The 21,378-nt window shown below is 40.3% G+C and overlaps 1 protein-coding gene across 1 annotated transcript in view; it reads left to right on the top strand.

Annotated features, from left to right (window-relative positions):
* SPTLC2 (serine palmitoyltransferase long chain base subunit 2) overlaps positions 1-21,378 on the top strand; it is a 73,437-nt gene that overhangs the window by 22,065 nt on the left and 29,994 nt on the right. The window contains exons 5-9 of the mRNA XM_080395279.1: positions 260-384; positions 5,144-5,237; positions 7,889-7,994; positions 8,837-9,056; positions 10,871-10,997. Of these exons, the coding sequence (XP_080251405.1) occupies positions 260-384; positions 5,144-5,237; positions 7,889-7,994; positions 8,837-9,056; positions 10,871-10,997 (672 nt within the window). The remainder of the gene's footprint in view (positions 1-259; positions 385-5,143; positions 5,238-7,888; positions 7,995-8,836; positions 9,057-10,870; positions 10,998-21,378) is intronic.

Here is a 21,378-nt window from a genome sequence, read left to right on the forward strand (position 1 = left end):
ACTTGTTCTACACTTTACATTAATCAAAAAAGAAGCTTTTACTTCAGGGGAGGCAAATTGACTTGCTGGGTCTAGTTTGCGTGGCACAGCAGTTGGCGCTCTTATTTTCATATATATATATATATATATTATTTTTCCCAGTGTTCCCTTATGGGCCTTTAAATAAAGAGCAGCCTGATTGGTGGAAGTTCTTCTCATAGTATATAGCAATAGTGAAAGCTTCTTCTCACTCTGAATTTCTCACCTGTTTTATGTGCAGGAAACTTGGACAAACATGAGGAGCTGGAAAAGCTAGTTGCCAGGTTTCTAGGTGTGGAATCTGCAATGGCGTATGGAATGGGGTTTGCAACCAACTCTATGAACATTCCTGCTTTAGTTGGCAAGGTATGGCTTCAGTCACTGGCTAAAGCTCATCTAACAGATTCTGCTGGTTGGGTTTTCTAGAAGCCACTTGTTTGGTTTTAGTTTTCTTCGGTGGCAAGCCCTGCAGATACTCTCTGTGGAAACTCTATGTCACAGTATGCATTTCTAACCTCAGGAAAAATCTTTTTGGGAAACAGCATCCATGGGACCAATACCAGTCCAGATCTTGCCCTCTTTCTGGGAGAGAGCCTAGCATGTGAAGGATCGCTTCCTCAGGCTACTCAGTGTATGAAATGGTGGCTGATTAACAGGCTGATTGGCTGATGGTATTTTGATGTTCTTGAGATGCTATGAAGTGATTGTGTCAGTGAGACACACAGATAAGCTGCATTGCATGTTGGTACATACTGAATTTATTATCTCTGAGCGACAGCTGAAAAATCATTCCATTGAAGGAGCAAAATCCTAGTAGAAAAGCTATTTGAGAGAAACAAGGTCAAATGCAAAGACTGATGATGTCTGCTGTGTGCCCCGTAAAACAGTACACAATGCAGCCTGGGTGTCCTGCGTGGTTTTTTTAGTTATTGGAAAATGAAATTAAGAAATCTCTTTGTATCCTCTGATGCAATGTGTATGTTCCCTTAGCTCCTACTTAGAGTAAAACAGTGCAAGTACTGGAACTGGTTTCTCTTCTTGAAAATGGTTTGCTGTTAGCCTGATACTACTAGCCTGTTGGAATTCTTTGATCCTCTGTAGCGAATTATTTCCCTCTATTCCATTTATTTATTTTTCCACTTCCTGAGATCACTTCGTAAATTCTTCCATTTACGGTATCTACAGACTATAAAATTGCTGCCTTGTTTTTCCTGGCAAATCTCTTCTTGATTAGCTGTAGTGTCGTCAGGCATGCATCCTGCATATTATTTGTAATAATGAAGCAGCACTGTTTACATAATATCTCTTTTCTTTTGGTCTTTTAAGTTCTAAATATCAGATGCTTTCCATAATGAAAGGCATTTTTGAGTCCCATGCCAGAGAGAAATTCAGTGCTTCAAATCCTGTCTTTCTGAAGTCAAGTACTTCAGCAGTACTATGATCTTGAACCATGTGTGTTACTCCTGACGTATCTTTTACTTGCATTTCTCTGTTCTTTATCTTCCCACATTTTCTCTTCAACAGAAAAATAATTCTTGATTTCTGTGAGACCTTTTGAATTCAGAACACACGTGGTCAGATACGTTTAAGTAGACTTCTGTCTGTTGTAAGTCAGTACAAATTGGCCATTACTGCAAAGTGACTGAACTTTTTTCTGGGGATATGAATCCCACTGTATATCTTTAATATCTTATGAGAATAGCCTTGAAATAACTTACTCTGCTCCTTAGTTTTCACATTTGAACTGTAACAGTTTTTGTAACCATTGAGAGAATCCGAATGGTGAATTTTAAGGCATGTATCATACCTGTTTTCACGCACATAACTTGGATGTTTACTAAACCAGCTTTTTTTATAAATGGATACAGCAGTCTGTACTGTGTTAGTAATGAGCATGCTTAGATTTTGTGCACTTTAAATCAAATAGTAAGAAGCTTCTGCCTCGTGACACTAGAAGTGCCCTTATACTCAGGTGAATACTCCAAAAAGAAAATGCTTTCTTCTGAAGAAAAGAGTTCTTGTCAAATGAACCATTTCACAGCTCAGAACATTCACTAAATACCTTTTTTTGGCTGCCTGAAGCTGCTTCCCATTGCACTTTTCTTTTCTTCATTGTCTGCAAATACAGACTCCATAAATCCTGAATTCTGGCACCACCCAGTACACAATGGGCTGTGTGTGCACAGCCTGTTTGGCAGTGCTTTGGTAGACTCTTCAGTAAAGCCCAGAAACTCTCGTGCTTGATTAAACTCTTGGGCTTTCATATTTGTGCTACTGTTTGTGTCTTTCTGCATGTCCTGTGTACATTTTCAGGTGCAAAGCTGCTTGGAACACAAATTTTTGGATGTTTGGCAAATATAATCAGTAATGGCTTCTGCATTTGGCTAGAAGCAGTTTCTTCGACAGTCAGGGGTATGATTTGAAGCAAGTAGTTATTAACATTGTATCTGCGCACCTATATTGCAACTTAATTAGCTTGTAACACAAACTACTGCAATAAAGTTACTCACGTATATGTAATACTGGACCAGCTGTTCTCTTTTTGCTCTGTGGAATCCTGAGGCGCTTGGTTTATGTTGCTACTAAATCCTCTTTTCATAGCAACAAATATGACTTGACTATCCGAGGAGGATCTGTCTCTACCCCATAATCTGGTGGTTCAGCATTGGTCAGCAAAAGGAATTCAAAAGCTTCATTAGCGTTACCTGGTTGATCTTTATTCACTATACCTCGTTAACAGCAGCTTCTACTAAGCAGGTGCTGAAAACAGGTATAGTTTGTGTACACTAAAAGTTGTGTTTCAGCACTGTTAAAGCATCAGTAAAAACAGGTCTTTCTGCACCTGGCAGTTTGCAGCAGGAGAGACCCACAGCTGACAGCCAAGTTTTTGGCTGCCTGGTACAGTCACTGCCAAGTATGCTGAGCCTAGAGCACAAATAATGTGAGATTTGAGGATTGCATAGTCAGAAGTTGTTAGACCGTTTGGAGGCTAAGCTAGGACTTAAAAGTTGCCTGTTTTGGAGTAAGTGCCATTAATGTTACTGTAACTAGCTAATAACAGCATTCTGTACTGGCAGTAGCATAGAGCTTTTCATCATAGATCTGGACTGACAGAGGCGAGATAATGGAATTAGAGCAACGGTGCTTGAAGGATTTGGTTTTGGTTGTAAGAAAACTGATTTCCCGTGTGTTGTTAGTTTGTGAAACTAAGTGCTCAGGGCTGAATTACACAATTTGTGTGCAGTGCTTTTTGATAAGATGTGGCGTTCACATCAGTTTCCATGTCTGCTTTGTAGGATGCATTGGGAAGTCTGATCTTCACTGGCATATATTTTTCTGGATACCAGTAGACTGATCTCCAATTAGTGTTAGTCTTCTGGATGCTCTCTTAATTATTAGTTTGTTGCTAAATGCAACTGAACTCTACTGTTGCAGTAGCAGGACTCAGTTTTACATACGACCATCAGCGATTGCTGTACTGTACCAGTGTGCTTTGATACTTTGCCCTTTCTCTAGTGGCAGACAATACTAGACTTTACTTCCTCTTCAGTTTTAAATTTTTTTTTTTTTTTGTCTAACTGAATATCCTCTTCTGTTACACAGGGGTGAAGGGAGGCTGCTCTTCAATTTGTTAAATCTACTTTCTCTGCCAAAAGCCTTGTACTTGTTTTTTTATGGAGAAGCTCCTTTGGGACTATTAATCTCTTTTTTTTTTTTTTTTTTTTTAAACTATCATTTTTCCTGGTTCTGACCATTTAAGAAGGATACTAGTACTGGATTATTATATTCAGTTTTTGGTAAAGTAGTGTTTAACAGCAATGCCCTCTGACATGGTATACATACTCGGTCTGGTATAGTAGTTCCACAGAGAAAACACTAACTGGAGATTTCCATGCTTCTTATGCCACTGAAATGTGCAGTGTTAATCCTTTGTAACAACAGCTTGAACACTTGAGATTTAGTGCAGTTTCTGAGGAAAATCAGTCTCGAGCTTTCCCAGGCTGTAGAGTATTTCTAGGTACGTTACAATTCTAGTGCAAAATTTTCTTTATTGTGGAGAAAATACTCCGATTGTTTGTGACACCTCCTTGTGTAACTGTAGGCAATGCTTTTTCACAGTCCGTTCTAGTAACTCATTGCAGGGAAGAAATGTTCTTGACTCTTCCCTCCACCAGTTGTTAATAGAGAAACACAGAACAAACACGTGTTTACTATCAAATCTTCAGCATCTTAACACGATTTTTGGATTTTTAACTTAACCATTTACGGAGTTGTGGAAGATTTGCATAGTAATTGGAGTGGGCCAAAGTTATTTAGAAATATTATTGCTCTTGTACAAACTAATCCCCCAGTATGCGTTCCAGTAGTCCATAGCGATAACACTGTGACTAAATGTTCAGCCTAGTACATTACTGACCTGTAATGCTTGCTGCTCTCAAAACAGACGTATTCTGATTTGATATTTGATATTTGAAGAACGTATCTTCCCTTGTTTGAAAAAACAAGCAAGTTCAATGTAAAGTTTAATGGCTTCAGAAAACTCAATTTCACTCTGCGGTTTTGGTTCCCACTTCCTGTTTCTTGTATGTTACCTCCATCTAGAAAGTTCTTAATAGTTCTGTTCATTAAAGAAAATTAGTCCCTTTGGTACCACTGAGGACACATGGGGTTTAGTCAGTGCTTACCTCCTAATGTATGAAATAGCGAAACTTTGGTAAGGGCTTTAATCCAGGGCTTCGGTGGGCTGTGTCTTGGCACGAGTGTGGACTTGCTGAGTGAATGGCGGCCAGCTGCTCTTCTCTTTTTTACCTGGTTGCAGAGGAGGATGAATATCACAATTGAGAGATTCATGTGAGATATTCAGGCAGATTCGGCTGGAGGACTTCTGGGAAAAGTGAAACTTAAGTGGTTCTTTCTGTTAACAGCAGCTGTGTATTTTTATTTGCCGTACTAAGGCTGCAGATTGTTCCTTAGCAAGTCTTGCCTCGACTAACTGCATTTATGTTGGAAGTGTGGGGGTTTTTTTCCTAAATGATCTCTAAGCAGTTCAGAGCTGAAAGGTGTTATATGTTTGGCTGTGAAACGTAACCTTTTTAATATCTTCCTCTTTCCTCTTCTAATTCAGGGCTGTTTGATTTTGAGTGATGAACTGAATCATGCATCACTAGTGCTTGGAGCAAGACTGTCAGGAGCAACTATTCGAATCTTTAAGCACAACAGTAAGTACCAGATGGTGGACTCTACCTTTCTGCAGATGTTGTAGATCAGATACACTCTATTCTGTCTTCTGATAGTTGGAAATTCAATTTCATGCAAGGCAATCAATTGCTGGTTACCTGAAAGGTCAGAAGATGGCTGCAACTGAGAATTTAATCATCCTGAATTGGATATCTTTTGATATCTTCAGTCTCAACTAATAACACTTTTATCCTGAAGCACTTCTGGCTCACGTCCTCTGCATATGAAGAGGAACATTTGCTGCCCTTTGGCAAGTCTGGAGGCACTAGTGTCTTAACATGGCTTCTTGTTACTTGGGTAGCTCAGCGTGGTTAGTCTATTCTAACGGTCCATGTCACATAGTAATGCAATTTTGTAGTGCTCTAGGTTATAGTCTGGGAGATAAAGTTTAATTTTAGGGCCAGATGTCAACATGATCCTACAGTAACAAAAGCTTATGAATGCACATGTCCCAGCTAAACTAGACAGCCATGCATTGGTACAGTATAGTACAAAAGGAATTTGGGGGGCGTGACACACAGATTAATTTCACTGACTTGCTTTAAGCATTTGTTTCTAAAATGTACAGAATTTTCACTTCGCTGGTTTCAGCTTCCTCCAAAGGGAGGTATTTAGAATAACTTTAAAATTAAAAATACGTTAGGAATTCCTTCTTTTTTTCTTAGTGAAATAGGTGCCTGGTTGTCTTTGGTTAGTAAAGCTGCTACCTTCATTCTTTAGCAACTCCTAATATGTTTTGTACTATCAATCTCTGAGATGATGATCATGACTTGCTCTCTGAAGTGTGTGGTGCTGACAGCAAAACTTGGGTGGCTGCAATTATTTTCCTTTCTTCATCCTACTTGACAGTGGATCCTCTGTGCTTATGGCTTCTTTTGTGTTCTCTTGTCCTCTATCATTTGAATAATTTTCTTTACAGAAGTGTAGAGCTTACTGTTACATTCAGTGATTCATTTAGTTATTTATTTAGTTTTCTCCCTTCATAACTCTTGATTGCTGAGCAAGATCACAAAAGCTTTATATTAGGCTTCTGCGTTTGTATAGACGGACATTGCATCCCAGTTCCAGAATTTCAGAGAACACTAGTGACAAACACAGTTTGGGTTATGAGAAGGACTTAAAAGCTCTGCTGTGATGAGAAAAAATAGATGATCTGTGGGAACGGGGTACAAACTGTGAGCAGTGGTGAGACTGGGGGATGTTCTAGAAACCTTATAGATGGTGGGGATCTGTGAAAGAATGGAGTGGCAGATTAGAATCAGAAGGCACAATGCAAGCAATGATCTTGGCTTGCCAAGATGATGTTCGTTTCATAGTTATGTATACGTTCTGTATGCTACTCTTGTTACACCCTATGCTGCCTTAGTTAACTTAATTTTCCTGAGATATAAATGGCTTCATTCATTTCTGCTTTTTTAGAAATTATGGAGAAAGAAAAAAAAAAATAATCATCCCCCTTAAAATCCTTGCCAATGTTTTCATTTTTCTTTTATCTCGTTCTGCACTTCGTCTTTTTTGTTAAGGTCAGACCTAGTTCCCAGCCTTTCCCTCTTCCCTGAGAGATCAGAGCAGAAGTTTATATACCATTGTTCTCTCTAACTGTACTAGACTTGTCCTTTCTTCATTGAGAGATCTGTTGGAGGTGGGGACTCACTGATTTATTTCTTAATCTTTGTCTTTTTCTGAACATTAGCTGTCTTTTAACAGTCTATTAACTGAATTACTTTGCTGGCTAATTTCTGGTCTAATTTCTAGTTCACAAGCTCCTCTTGGTGCTACAGCTGCCCGAGTCTATCAGTCCTCTTTTCATGGTTGTGCTGTTTTTTCATGCCCTAGTGTTTTTATCTGTCTCTTGCACAGCAGTTTAGCTTTTATGGTTTTATTACTCTCATCTCCATTCCTTTCCTCAGTGTTTTTTTTTCGGGACTAATTTTGCATGTATTTATTTTCTCACGTTAGCTAAGTCTCCTAGGATCATGTCAAGTGTTCGCAGCCAAAGCTAGTAAGGTTTCACAATACATTGGTACTAACAACTTCATCTGTCTAGTTTCTGATATGCTGAGCACTGTCCTCTTTCTTACACTGGTGGTTCTTTCTTCTTTCTTTTCTGTTTTTGGTTTAGTAGCTTCCTTTTCCACACCTCCAGTCCCTTCAATTTCAAACAAAGTAATAAAAAAGTACATTTGCTCCCCTTTCTTGTTCTGCACTTTGGTCTGCCTTCTACTTATCTTTTGTTGATTATCCTTGAGCTTGCTTGTTCTTTTTTTGAGTTATTTCTATCCACAAGGACACACTTACTACCTAAATTGCTTTCTCTTTTCCTCACAATGAGATACCTTCTTTTTTTTCATATTTTTTTTCCTTCCTTGTTTGCTGTTTATGCCTGATGCTCTAACTCGTGCTTTTAGCTTAGGATGATGAAATTCTTCCTCAGAATTCATAGTGTCACACGTTCCCTTTAATCTTATCTGTGGGCCCACAGCTAGACAAAGCCCATGCTTATTGACTTATGTATGGTCTGTCCTCCACACTGGAGCAGTTTGTGCATTTCTGGAGTATTGCTGTCTTTAGTCATGTCAAAGCTCAAGCTAGTAGCTGTTTTGGTACCATTTAACAGTAATTTCTGGTGCAGATATGCAAAGCCTGGAGAAGCTGCTCAAAGATGCTATTGTGCATGGGCAACCTCGTACACGGAGGCCCTGGAAAAAAATTCTTATCTTGGTGGAAGGAATATACAGGTACAAACTATTCTTTATATTCCTAAGACTCTCCACATGAGATCTAGCTGCTTAGTATTTGGGTTCTTTTGCCAAATCAACTATGAATATTGTCACTTCATAGTTCTTTCATTAATCTCATCTGCAAATTAAATTGAGTTATGTATGTCTCACATCCTAGACTTTCTGTTGCTAGTACTGTAGCTGCACCTGGTGTTATCACAATGCTTCCCACATCCTGATTAGACTATAGAAATTAATTAATCTAAACTGATTATTTACATCACAGCTGAGGTCTTAAATTGCTTGTCCATTCCATTCTTTCTGTGCTCACTAGATGATGCTAGTGTGAATGGAATTGCGCAAATTGAATGTTTTTGCTGAGAGTGATTAGGAGCATGTAGTAGGCTTAGCAGCGTTAGGCATTTAAATCATAGTGACTTTCAGCACAAAAAGGGGGCATTTTGGAGTGCTACTAATGAGAGCCTAGTCAGTGCTTAAACTTGAAAACAAAAGGTAAGTAGATGTCAAACCAGAATACTGACATTAAGGTGGAAGTAGAAATGGGGTAACTTACATAATTGTCACTGAACACATGCCTTTGCCTTAGCTTACTGTTGCTGCTACTATCTAGTCTGTTTGTCAGCATCCTAGAGATGTTAAACAGGTAGAAAGTAGAGATCTGGGCCCCAGGTGCAAGGAGGAGTTATTATTCATCCCTCTGCAGAACACGATATGTCTAGCAAGTTGTATGTGTTCATAAATACTGAAAGAGTGAAGAAGAAAAAGCTTAGTGGCTTTAGGCTCCGTAAGGAGGCCACAATCATTAAATCAACTTACACTGATTTTCTGTTTCTCAACAGTATGGAGGGATCCATAGTCCGTTTGCCTGAAGTGATTGCCCTTAAGAAGAAATACAAGTCCTATCTGTACCTTGATGAGGCTCATAGTATAGGTGCCCTGGGTCCCAGTGGCCGGGGTGTGGTGGAGTACTTTGGACTCAGTCCTGAAGATGTAGATGTTATGATGGGAACATTCACCAAAAGCTTTGGAGCTGCTGGAGGATACATTGGGGGCAAGAAGGTAAAAAACTGGGAACCATGTGGCTGTTTTAAGGCTGGGGTGGTAGAGTCCTTCACTAAGCATTTAAAATTTGATCTATTTTAAGTACCCTGACTGTCCTTTGTTTCATAATTTTATATACTGCCCACTGCAGTGAAAGTCTGTGCAATGCAGAAGAGTCTAGTCTAGTAACATACCTCATAACTGTATACTTCTCACCTTGTCAGCGCTCCTCTCAGTTTGCAGAATGTACAGCAGTGGTGTAGTATCTTTTTAGAAACTGCTAGGAGCAAAGAAAGCAGGGATTTCTTAATGTTACTTTTAATGAGACTTGCAGGAAAAACATCAAAAGCTGAAGTTTTTCCATCCTGTTTCGAAGGAGAATTCCTTTTGTGGGTTAGTCTGGCAGAATTGATTCCCTGTGGACTCCCAACAGTTTGCTTTCTAAAAAGACAGTTCCCTTCTTGGGTGGCTTTTTGGCTACTGACTCTTTTATTGAAATGTCTTCTAGGAAGCGATGCCCTTGCTGAACTCCTCCTGTTGGGAGGGATGGTGTAGACAACGGTGTGTGTCTCCTTTCTTATATCTTCAAATGTATCTCACAGATCAGGCTTCTAAGCTTTAAGTAGAGAGCAAAATTCTACGATTTTCCTACCAGGACAGTAATTTTTTAGGTACTGATGGTGACAGTTAGTTCAGCCCATCTAAGTGGAGATGGAACTTGCCGATGTTCCTCTTTGGGAGTTGACTGCAGTTGGATTAAAATTACCGATGTCTTCCCCAGAAGAAAGCACCATATTAATCTTTTTGGAGTGGTAGTGAGCTAGTGGGATTAATTCCCTTGGTGCAAGGTGAAGCAGCTGAGAGTCCTTCACAGCTGTCATTTAGCTACTGTTTGAGGGATTGCTCCAGGGGTAAGAGGCCTTGAATCTTCTTACCTAGTTTATTTCGAAGTCCCTTTACAATTTCCTTTCATTTAACAGACTCCAGGCACACAGCAACATGAAATTGAACACTTCCACATATTTCTGTAATACATTCTCAGCTTGTGCGATCTGCAGGGCCATCATTATTAATTCTATGGTAGCAGAAGATGGACTCTGTCCTGGCATTCTTACTGGTGGTGTTAATACTCTGCTGGAGTGGACTGGGTATTTTAGAGTGGTTTTGTTACAGATAACAACAAGCAGACTAGATCTGTGGTGCGTTGGTCCTTTATTCCTACGTGACCTGGTTTTGCCCTTTAACAACTGTAGCAGGTGTGTTTAACTGGGAAATGCAGGAGGGGTAGGCTGAGGTGTTTGCACTCTTAAATTGCACTTGCCACTATATTTATATCGTGCTGATAAATGGGAGAAAGTATGTTGTGACCTATTCCCGTTTGGTGACTTTTGCGGGGAAACAATTATATTGAACATGATACATAAGCACCAACAGATCCTGCTCCCCACTGTTTCATTTGTTTTATACTCCCACTCTTATAATAAACACTTTTGAAACATAGCCTGCGCACAACCTGAGTAATGCAAACACCTTTTTGCAATCCAGTACTGGTGGTATTAGCTAAACAAGTCTGTCACAGGCATTTGTCTCCGATCAACACATGTTCTTGCCCTGTGATATAATTATGGGTTGTCATGTCTCTGCTGTTTGCTTTTCAACTGTTGATTACTTGTGTCATAAATTCAATCGTTGAGATACCTGTTCTCTTCCAGCACATTCTGAAAGAGGTTTCTTGTGGTGGCCCATTTTATTGTGTGATTAAGACATGAGAGTAAAAGCATTTCTGTTCAGTGCTGGGAAGGAGATGCATGATGCCTCTTGTGTTTTGCTAGGAACTGATTGATTACCTCAGGACATACTCTCACAGTGCTGCGTATGCATCATCAATGTCACCTCCCGTCGTGGAGCAAATCATCACCTCCGTGAAGTGCATTATGGGTGAAGATGGTACGACTGTCGGTGAGTCCTTCTAACAATAAGCATGTGGAAGGGGGAAGCCAAACAGACTTGTTATCACTTTGGCAGATAACTCATTCAGTGGACACATTCATAATTATCTGTTGGTACGTGTAGACTTGAAATTTCTCTATCAGTCAACCAATTTACTATCCTACTTAGCAGATCAGCCTGGTAACAGCACAAGGAGTTTCCAGCTAGAGGTAAGTCATCTTAGCCTTATCTAAGACACAGTATTGTCTTGTATTCATTTTTGTTCCGTGTAGCTTTTCTAGCCTCCTTCTTTCTCTTCGCCATTGTTTCTTTATTTGCCCCAATTTTTAGATTGCTTTCAGAGTATTTTGCTGTCTTTTACAGTCAAGACCAGCAGTCTTGTGTGCTGGTTACTGCAGGGGCAATGCGTTTGATTTTCATCTGTAGTATAACTTGATGTTTGCACCTCAGTTAAAGTAAATCCAGGAATGTTTCTGAAACCTCTTTTTACCTGGGGACCTAGAGGCAGTTTTCAAAATCTGTAGACTTAATGCATCAGGAGAAGAAATTCAGTGTATTTGTCTTTATTATCTTAGTTTTCTTTTTTCGTTATGAAAGTTAGAAAGGGGAAATCTGTAGTAGTCTCAATGCATTCAAAGTCGAAACCAGAAATTCTTGTGTTTTATTTGCCTAGTGGGTAGCAGCTTCCTTCAGTTCTAGCATAAAGTAAATAGCTTGCACATGTGATGTGTAAGATACTTTGGAACTGAAATGGTACAGCACCTTCTGTGTGGGATACGTTTCCTTCTTCACAGGTAACGAAAAAGTTGTGAGCAGCTCACACAGGATGACAGTGTACTCTGAGGATCTGTCAGTGCTGTTCAGAGAATCTTAGGATTCAAACTGCAGATTATATTCAGTTAATGGGAGTTTCAGGCATCTGGCCACGAGGTGGTGGTGTATACTGAAGAACTGTACTTGCCTTTGCACATGGGTCATCTGCCCATCTAACCTGACAGATAACCCCTACAACGAGAAGGCTTGCTGGAAAAATGAGTTAAGAATGTTTCTGCTATATCAGGTTTCATTCACTTTGCTTACATTGTCTGAGAACAGAGAGTTAAGTGCCAGCAATTGGTACTGGCGGTTGCTCAATAGAGGAGTCGTTACTGAAGCAAGTACAGCCAGATAGCAGCCTGTACCTGTGCTAGCACTGAGTGCTTCCCAGTGGTTCATGTGAGATACCTGTACCATCCAAGAGTTGTCCTCAGTGCTGCTCTCAAGAACAGATGTTAACCAAGCTGCAAACTACGTGAAAAGTTGTGCAAAAGGACTGGTCTTGTTGTCATCTTAGAAGCAACTGAGCTCTTTCTAGCTGATGATTTGCCAACAGTCTGTGGTTTGCTTGGCGTTGCTTGTTTTGGGTTTCTTCCAGCATCTGTTTTCCTTAATGAAGCAGGAAGCAAGGAATGTGTAGCTGATTTCTGTTTGCAGTATTCAGACTCCGGTATTTTTGCCCTTTTCTGAGGCTACGGTGTGATGTTTATTCAAGCCAGGAGAATGGAAGCAACTTCCACTCCAGACTGTTCTCCTGCCGTTATGCCAGCAAGATCCCTCAGACCTGAAAGGTGAACCAGATCAGGAAACAATTTGGCAAAAAAATAAACACAAAAACTCAAAAGGCCTTTTTTTGTTGTCATGTTGCTTAAAATGCATGTCAGGCTACATCCTGCTAATTTGAAACTCAAGAGTAGTACCAGAATTCCTAGCCATTCTTTCTATTGAGAAAAGAATTGTTTTTGGTGTTTGAAAGCTGTGTCATTTCAAAGAAGCCTCTGCGTGTCTGATTTCTATATAAGCTGTAGCACTTTTCGGAAGTGCTGGATGCAACAGCTGGATAGCCAAAGTCCTGTCTGCTCATACTCAAAGGATTTCTCAGCTGCAGGTCTCATGAAAGTGTTACTGGCTTTCTAAGCATGTAAGTCAGCCTTAAGCACCTCATAGGATGATCTCTGCATGAAAGTGCTTCTCTGTTCATGTTCTGTGCAGTGCTGCTTCCCTGTCATGCATTTTTTTAGATGCCTTAAGGCTCTAGAGATAATATTACTTTGTAGGCATTTTCTGTGGATGAAGTTGGCAAAAGCTCAGTTGGGTGAATTGAGCAGCTGCTTAGCGATAGCATGACAAAGGTTGTTGTTTTTTTTTTTTGTTTAAGGGCTTTGGCTGAAAAACTTCTGTTTGGATTCTGTGGAATTATGGGTGGGGCTCTGGAGGGCCACTGCCTGCAGTTGGTTTGACTAGTGAGTAAATGTGGAGTAGAGTGGTGCTGGTAAGAGTTGTTGGCTGTGGAAGACAAGTAGAGGAATAGTGTTAAACAGGGCCACTGGTAAGCACCTCTGAATCAACTGGGTATTACAGAAATTTCACTGCTTTTAAATTAGTTCAGGTGAACTAATGGATGAAGGAAAACTGAGATAGGGCAATGGTTTTACAAGGGCACAGGAGCTGGAATCGGAACAGTAGATGGCTAGCTCCCAACCCTGACTTTTGGGCCACAGCTAAATCCTTTAACGGCTTCAAGAATGCTTTTTTGAAAAGAACCTGTGCAGCTTCTTTGTCTGCCTGCTTCTGTTTACCACACACTGTTTGTAAAAGCTGCTGTCCTCCATGGCATCAAACCTTTGTGGAAATTGAGATGGTCTGTAGCTGAGGAGGCAGTAGTAGTAAGCAATTAGTTTTTGAGGATGAAAGGGTTTTTGTGTATTATTTTGCAAGAATAAGTTAATTCTCTCCTCTTACACTTCAGGTTATTTCTAAATCTAATGAAACATCTGGAGGCTCTAAACTTACAATATAAGGCGTTGTAGTTAGTAAAACTTTACATAACTAAAAAAAGCAAATAGCTCCTTTCAGATCTTTCCAGCAAGCTGCCAGTGACTAAGTAGGATATTAGTAGGAGGCAGCACGGACAAAACACAGATGCTATGAGAAGCTGAATGGCTGCTTACAAAGAACGTAAGATGGATGGTGTGCAAGTGTGCTGCCTGAATTGGGACAGTAGTTTCTTGTGTTGATTTCTGTTCAAACTATTCTGTTCTCTGTACTGTTTATGCATGTAAGTGACTAGCAAGCCTCAGACTTTCTGAAGGCAGTTATGGGAATATAATTATAGATAAATACAAATATATTACTTGCTTCTTCATCCAGACTGTAAAAAACAATCCACAGCCAAAGCAATGGCAGAGCTATGTTAATGGGTTCTTGGTAATGGTGCTTATGAAACTCCTCTACATTGTTATCAATGCTGTATGTATGTCTGTCCTATTTTTCTTTGCTTTACTTGTTTTGCATATAATTGGCTAGAAGACCATCATGTGATCTTAAACAAAACATACTTGTTTTGTGATCACTTTGAGAAGTTCTGCAAAGGAGCAGTTGTCCTCAAGTGGTGAACATCTTGAGCTTATAGAATGTCTTCAGAGAACTCCAGTGACAATATACGTGGGTATCTCACATATCACATTTGGCTTTGTATAGTGGAGTGAGGTGAGTAGGAGAGATGGAGAAAGCTTCTTTCTGCAAAAGCAAATTCTTTGGTGCTGGTTTTCTAATTCAGAGTCACTATGGTTGAAATTGTTAATGAGCAAGTGTTGCAGATGCTTGTCAGCAGTTCAGTGGTTGCTGTTCTTTCTGTTCAGCCCCAAAGATGAATGAACTTCAGATAGTTTTGTAGATAAAGGGGCTTTTTTAAACAATAATAATAGACAGACATAATAAGCAGACTTTTTGGGGTTATAGTATACACAAAGATGACAGATGGATTCCTGGAATGGAGTTCTGGAAGTGTAGTGTAGAGCCACTTGATTCTTGCTGTTCATGTGCTGTCTGTGTTATTTAAATTGACTGTAGGGAAAATGAGACAGCTTGGTGCTTGTCCTGGTAAATGAGATACGGTTGGAATTTGTGATACTAAGTACTTGGTGAATTTTTCAGTGTCAGTGGTTCAGTTTGAGTTGAAAGCTGGAGCGGTTTGACATTACAGTCTCACTAGGACTGGAAATCCAGTGGGCTCCTTTCTGCCATTTATGTAAGAGCCAGTGGTACATCCGGTGCAACTGGAGCTCTGTTAGCAGTGCTGTGTTCAGGACCCAGCAGCCTGTTCTGTGCCCTGATAACATCATGGAGGGAAAGCTGAAGAAAATCATAAAGTAACGCAACTGAGATGTTGGCAAATCAAAGCATGCAAGGTGAAACAAGTCTAGGGACTGGTTAACCTCCTTCAGAGGTGAAACTTAGTTTGCTTTCCTGTATATTAAAAATTGAAGGTGAGCCTTAAATCCAGGAGTGTTTTAAGTTTGAAATGAGGTTGGCAGTGTTAATGGCTTGTAAAAGAGGTGAACTGCTTCCTTCCATGGACATTAACTCAACAGTAGTAATTATAGCTGTTGATGTTTATGACAAGTTTACTGTCTTCCATCTCAGTTTCAGGAGGCAAATACCCCACACCAAATCACAGCACCATAACCATACATAGCATGTAGAGAATAAGTTGTGGACAGACCTTGCTCCAGGTGGCACTTAAATTCTGAATGAACGTTGTCTTGAGCACTGTATAGAAACCAAGGTTTATTATCTTACATAGCTGTCATGTCACAAGCAACGGAGGCAGCAGTTGCATGAGCCATCCCAGCTGCTAAACTATCGGAAATTAGTAACTAACCTTAGAGGGCTAGTCAGTTGTACATAGTTTGATTGGTATTCGTCCCATCAGAGCATCTCAGTTGTGAAGAGCTAGTAGTTGATTACATCTAGTCAGAGGAAACCTTAAAAAAAATAAAAATGGATTTCTAGTCTTGCCATTGCTGTGTGCAACAAACTTGAGTGAGTTACATCAGAAAAGGTAGTTAAAACAATTATAGCCAAAAAGAATAAGAACTTACAGCTGTGTTGGCAGAGAATTGAGCCTGATTGAGCTGTTGAGTACACGGGACCATTGCTATATTGTCATTCACAGGGAGAAGCATGCTGGAAAGAAAGCTAAGCCTTACCTGCTTAAATTCTAGGACACAGAAGACTGCAATTAGTATTTTAACCTCCATGTGGTTAATCAGGCCCTCAAGTGAAGATATGACCTCAGTAGTTCAATCAGCTGCCTGATCAGTAGGTTTCTTCAAGTTGGACATTTTGTATAATTCCCCTTGACTTTCGAAAGACAAGCCAGAACTATATGCAAGTATGAAGCGTAAGCGGTAATGAAGGAATAGCCCATGTTACATCACTTGGAATTTAATTTTAGGTAACTTGTAGTGTCTTTATAAATGAAGATTGTACCTTGCCATTGTTAGCAGTAGATCCACAAATGGAAGCGGTGGCTGCTGTTGTACTCCAAAGGGGAAATAAATACTCTTTGCACAGGCTGAGGTTGAAAACTTTCAATTAGCATTAAAATCGGTTCATTTGAATTTCCTCCAATAATGCACTTGTTAATGAGGTGTTAAATTATCACCTTGGGAACCCAGGGACCAGTCAAAACTAATTTGAGCAAAGTGAAAACATTTTTTTGTTGCTGCCCTTGAGAATCTCAAGCTGAGCTGGGAAACTGTTGGAAAAACAAATACTCTGGGGGTCATAAAGAGAGTTTCCTGCTTCTCTCCAGGGGACTAACAGTTTTAAACATCACTCTCCGTATTTGTGCTTCCAGCTGGGGATCTTTTAAATCCAGCTTGTTGCTGCACCTCTACCTCCCTCCCACAGAGCATGGCAAGCCTCCAGAAAAATTGCTTTAACCTGGGCTGGGCAGGAGAAATCTTTCAGCCTTTGGTGCTTTGAAGAGTGTTTACAGATGTTAGCAGAGCTGTACCATTTGTGTTGTGCATTGGAATGTGAGAATTCTTCAGTGCCTCTTCTTTTGGACTTTAATCAACATTGTGGTGTTTGTGCAAGAGCTTATAAACCTTTATAACTGTACACCTGCTTTGTTCTTATAACATTCTGGTTCTTGCTATTTCTGTTCAGGTGTGAGCTGTCATCCTGTATGGTCATAGCCTAAACGCCGATCTGTTACAGCACAAATACAACTAGGAATGTGGCTTTAAGTAATTTCATTTTTCTTTGTTTCTTACACAACGTTTGGTTTAAAATGTGTGGCTTGCTTTTTACTCACAATAGCACTTGAGGTGCCACATTTCTACAGAATGCTGGTGTGCTGCTCATACAGGGGGGAAAAAAGAAAATACTGGGTAGCAGCTCACTAATATATACAGTTAGCAATCCTGTGACTAAAATGCTTTAAGTCAATATGAAATTTAAGGTAAAACATTTGAATGGAAGTAATCACAAATGAGGTGATGTGCACTCTGACTTTGGGCTAGTGTGAAATAAGAGTTCACGGTTCCTGGTATGATACATGATTTACTAGAGCAGAGTTTTTTGAAAATACCTGAATGACCCACATAAGCACCACTTCCTATCATCAGCCCTGGCAACTGCAGCAATTTTCTACATAGAAACATTAATACTAGTATTACTATAGTGTCTGCGGCGTACAGACACGTGGCAAACTTTCATTATATGAAGTGCATATAATGTAAATGTTTCTAGCTTCTTCGGAAACAAGCAACAGTCTGTAACTGAAGCCCTTTTTCTGGACTATGTGCAGGTGTATTAGGCTATGTGGGACTCGCAGACCAGTTGAACCTGCTGTCCTTGGGTACTTCAGCAAGTTCTGATATAAAATGTGGCTGGCACCAGGTCAACTCATGCCATTTCACATCAAACACAGACAATCTTGACAGTCATCTACAATGTATGCTTTAGTCCTACTGGTGTGCAGATGTTTGCTAATGTATCAGAATTATTAAACTGCCTTAGAGAGCACAGACTTAATCTTTGAAGAAAGAAGCTGTCTGAAAAACATGCATGCCAGTTACGCTTTGAGAGCACATGGCCAGTGGAGGGACTGGAGACAACTTTAAATGAGATTGTGGAGGTTCTGTTGCAGTCTAGCTTTAACAGTGGGGTTTAGCTCGTGACAAATTAGCTTGTCAAGAACAGGATAAATCAACCTGCGAAGTTTCTTGCTGCCATGGGTGAGCTTCTGTTAATGCTCAGGTTATTGCCTAATTGTTGCGTAGTGGAAAATTGTGGTTACGGTGGTGTCTGCCTGGAGGGAGATGTATTACAGAGCATGCATACTTCTGAATTTCATGTTGGCTGGCAGCTCCTAAGATTTCTGAACTGTTTGAGTATGGACACTGGGATTTTGGGGCGGGGGGGGAAGGGAGCGGTGGCGGGGAAAGCCAGTAAAATACTTCTGAAGCTTCTTAAGACTTTCAAGGTTCCCTTCTGACTGGCCGGCTTAATATTGTATTGCATAAGTGCGTTGCCGAACACATTTGCCCTGCAACTAGCATCTCTAGAACAAAATACTCTGTGCAAACAGATTCGGTACTTGTATAGAGTAACTGTCTATACCAAGAGCTGGAAGCAGAATGTTTAGTACTTCCAGTCTTTCCTGAAAATAGCTTGTCTTTTCTAGGGTTATTGCTATGTTCCTGACAAGTAACTTTTTCTTGAGGACCTGGCATTGTAGAGGCAGCTGTGGATTTTATATGCACAGCTTTGCTCTTTCCAGGATCCTTGGAAAATAGAGCCGTGCAGGAAAAACAAGTCTGTAAAAGTCACAGCAGAGGCAAGACCGATGGGGTTTGGGACTTTTCAAGCACAAAGCAGACTCTTCCACTTCACTGCAGTTCCAGGTGGCAGGCCACCAGAGCCGCTTGCCAAATACAACTTACTAACATGGGAAAGCTTGGCACCCTTCCTGTTGAAATTATTGCAGTTCAGGGTAAATCTGAGAGCACAGTGGAGAAGGACAAGGATGGCTGCTGTAAAAGATGTAGCAGCTGATGTGGGCAGCTCTGACATGGTGGAAAATTCACAGGCTGTAGCGTTTATCATGAGATGAACCTCTTAGCTGTTAAGTGTCTTTGTCAAAGGAGAAACTTGAGCACTTATGGGGATGGATCAGGGTCTTCACAAAAAGATGTGATAACTGTGTTGTGTGAAAGATTCAAGTGCTATCTTCTCGGTGACTTAGAAAAGCAAACAAGCAAAACAAAACCAGCTCCTCCATAGTGGAATTCCTTAATTTTGGGACACATTAGTAAGGAGCACATACACCCTTGCAGCATCCTGTCTCTCCTATTGCTCCTTGTATTAGGTATGTGAAAAAGAAAAGAAAACTTGGTGGGTATATCAAGGTCATGTTGACGGACAAAAAGACCTTTGGAGGCAACTGTCCTCCACTCCATAAGATCTTATTTAGTACCACTGAGAAAAAGTAGATATTTAGCACCATTCTATTCACTCATCCCTTAAGGGATCCTCCTACCAAGAAACGGTTAGTAGAAGGTCGTCTGCCCGGTTTTTTCCTGAATTTTCAGAATAAGTGCTAACACCAAGAAATGCTTCTCATACTACCTTACAGTATCTGCTACTGGTCAAAGTTTACTTATGTGTAGGATCTCATTATTATCTCAAGCTTATGGAGCCTGTTTCATAGTGTTTGGTCCTGGCATCGTTTCTTTATGGAGCTGATTTCTGTTCAGTTTGGCCAGAAAATTATACTGCAGTGCTTATGGCTGCCGTCTCCCAAGGAAGTTTGCCAAAGAGTAAGCTAGTCAAACACATCCCATCCCTCAGCCTTGCTCGCTATCCAGGTGGGAGAATGGATGCCCTAGCTCTGTCTCTTTTTAGACTAAGCTGATTACTGGTTATTTCTAAGCCAAGGTGGACACTTTATAGCTGGCTGGTATATCTCTTCCACTGAATATCAAGCCTTGCTGTGCTAGAACTTGAGCATTAGTCTAACTGCTTCAGGAGCAATGCTGTTAGAAATTTTTAAGGCGTTGACAAGGAGCCTCTCCAATCAACTGACTTTAGCCGAGTACTGTTTCTTGCATTTATACGCTTCCCACCTGACTGTATAGTCAAGAGCAGCACTTTAGTGGCTGAGCAGCTGTATGGAATTGAAGGAGAAGACTGTTGCTAATCATCTGCAGCTAACCTGCACTGTTTCTTATGTCTGCCTCATTGCCTGTGATTTCCATGATATACAAATCCCTTTGTCTGGCTGAACTGGCTTTGATTTGCAGAAGAATAAATCAAGGCCTGTGGATCTTGTATAACCTTGTGCTTCTATAATGGTTTGATGTGAAATTTGAAAAAAAGTGCAGTCAAAATAAACCTCTAATTGTTATGACCAGCGAACAAGGGATCCTTAGAGAAGCTAGTATCTCAAAGACCAGTTAGCAGTTACTGAGTAACTGCTCCAAAGTTGAGTACGTGGATATCTTGTCCAGTCTGTGAATCGCAGCATATGATCTTAAGAGATGTTCATGGTGAGCAGGATAAATATACTGACAGACTAAATGTTAATATTGTTGATAAATAATAGACTTTTTGTAAAACTGCATAAACTATACTCCACTACAAGTATTTCCCTAAAGACTGTTCTTGTATTTGAGAATTTAAGATAGGAAAAATTGCTTCCCTTTTTTTCTGAACACAGCAGAGCCTAATCCTTCGTTTCCAAGTTGATTTTGTGAAGTGCTTCCTAGAGTTGTCAGAGGTAGCTCTTGCACACCTACAGATGTCTTGGATTTATAAAGATTTCCACTCTGATGCGTGTGTAGCTAGAGATATTTCCACAGATAGGATTGTTATGAAGGAGGGCTTTTTTTAAGTCAAAACTGTGATCAGGATTGTATGTTTGTTGTTGTTAAATCTTGGCAAAGAAAACAGTCCTTGGTGGCTGCTTGGTGTAGGGAATGCTTACTGTGTGCTTTTGCTCCTACAGTGGTACACAAAACAAAGTCTTTGAGTAATTCCTTTGTTCATCTTGCATTGTTGCTGCATGTCTTCTTGTTTCTTCAATTTCTCAAGTATTACAAAGTCTTAGCTCAGCAGAACTACCTGAGGTGCCCCTAGTATCAGCAGTGGTCATGCTGCTTAGAGAAGGGAAAAAAGTATGTTTGAAAGATGGGAGGTACTGAAATTATTTGCAAAGGAACCGTTTGGGTTGAACTTTTAACTAGGTAGATGGATGAGCCACTTCAGTTACCTGTGTAAGTCCTTCCTAGTGTAAAGTTGTAATTATCTTCTAGAAGCTTCACACAGGTGTGTCTGGAATAGGGAGTTGAATGGTGGCCAGCTCTTTCAGATGAAGCAACACTTGCAGTTTCTGGTCTTGAGAAGTTCGGAAGTTGATGAACTGATTTCTGTCCCAGCATCAACAGAGGCACTGAGGAATGGGCCTAAGAGAGGAAACAGATCAGCAGCTGCTGAGAGGTAGGAGATTAGAGGGGAGAAATGTATAGATAAAAAAAATGTTTTTTTCATATGTAAATCA

This window comes from Falco punctatus (genome assembly GCF_963210335.1).
Source record: "Falco punctatus genome assembly, chromosome: 7".
NCBI classification, from domain to species: domain Eukaryota; kingdom Metazoa; phylum Chordata; class Aves; order Falconiformes; family Falconidae; genus Falco; species Falco punctatus.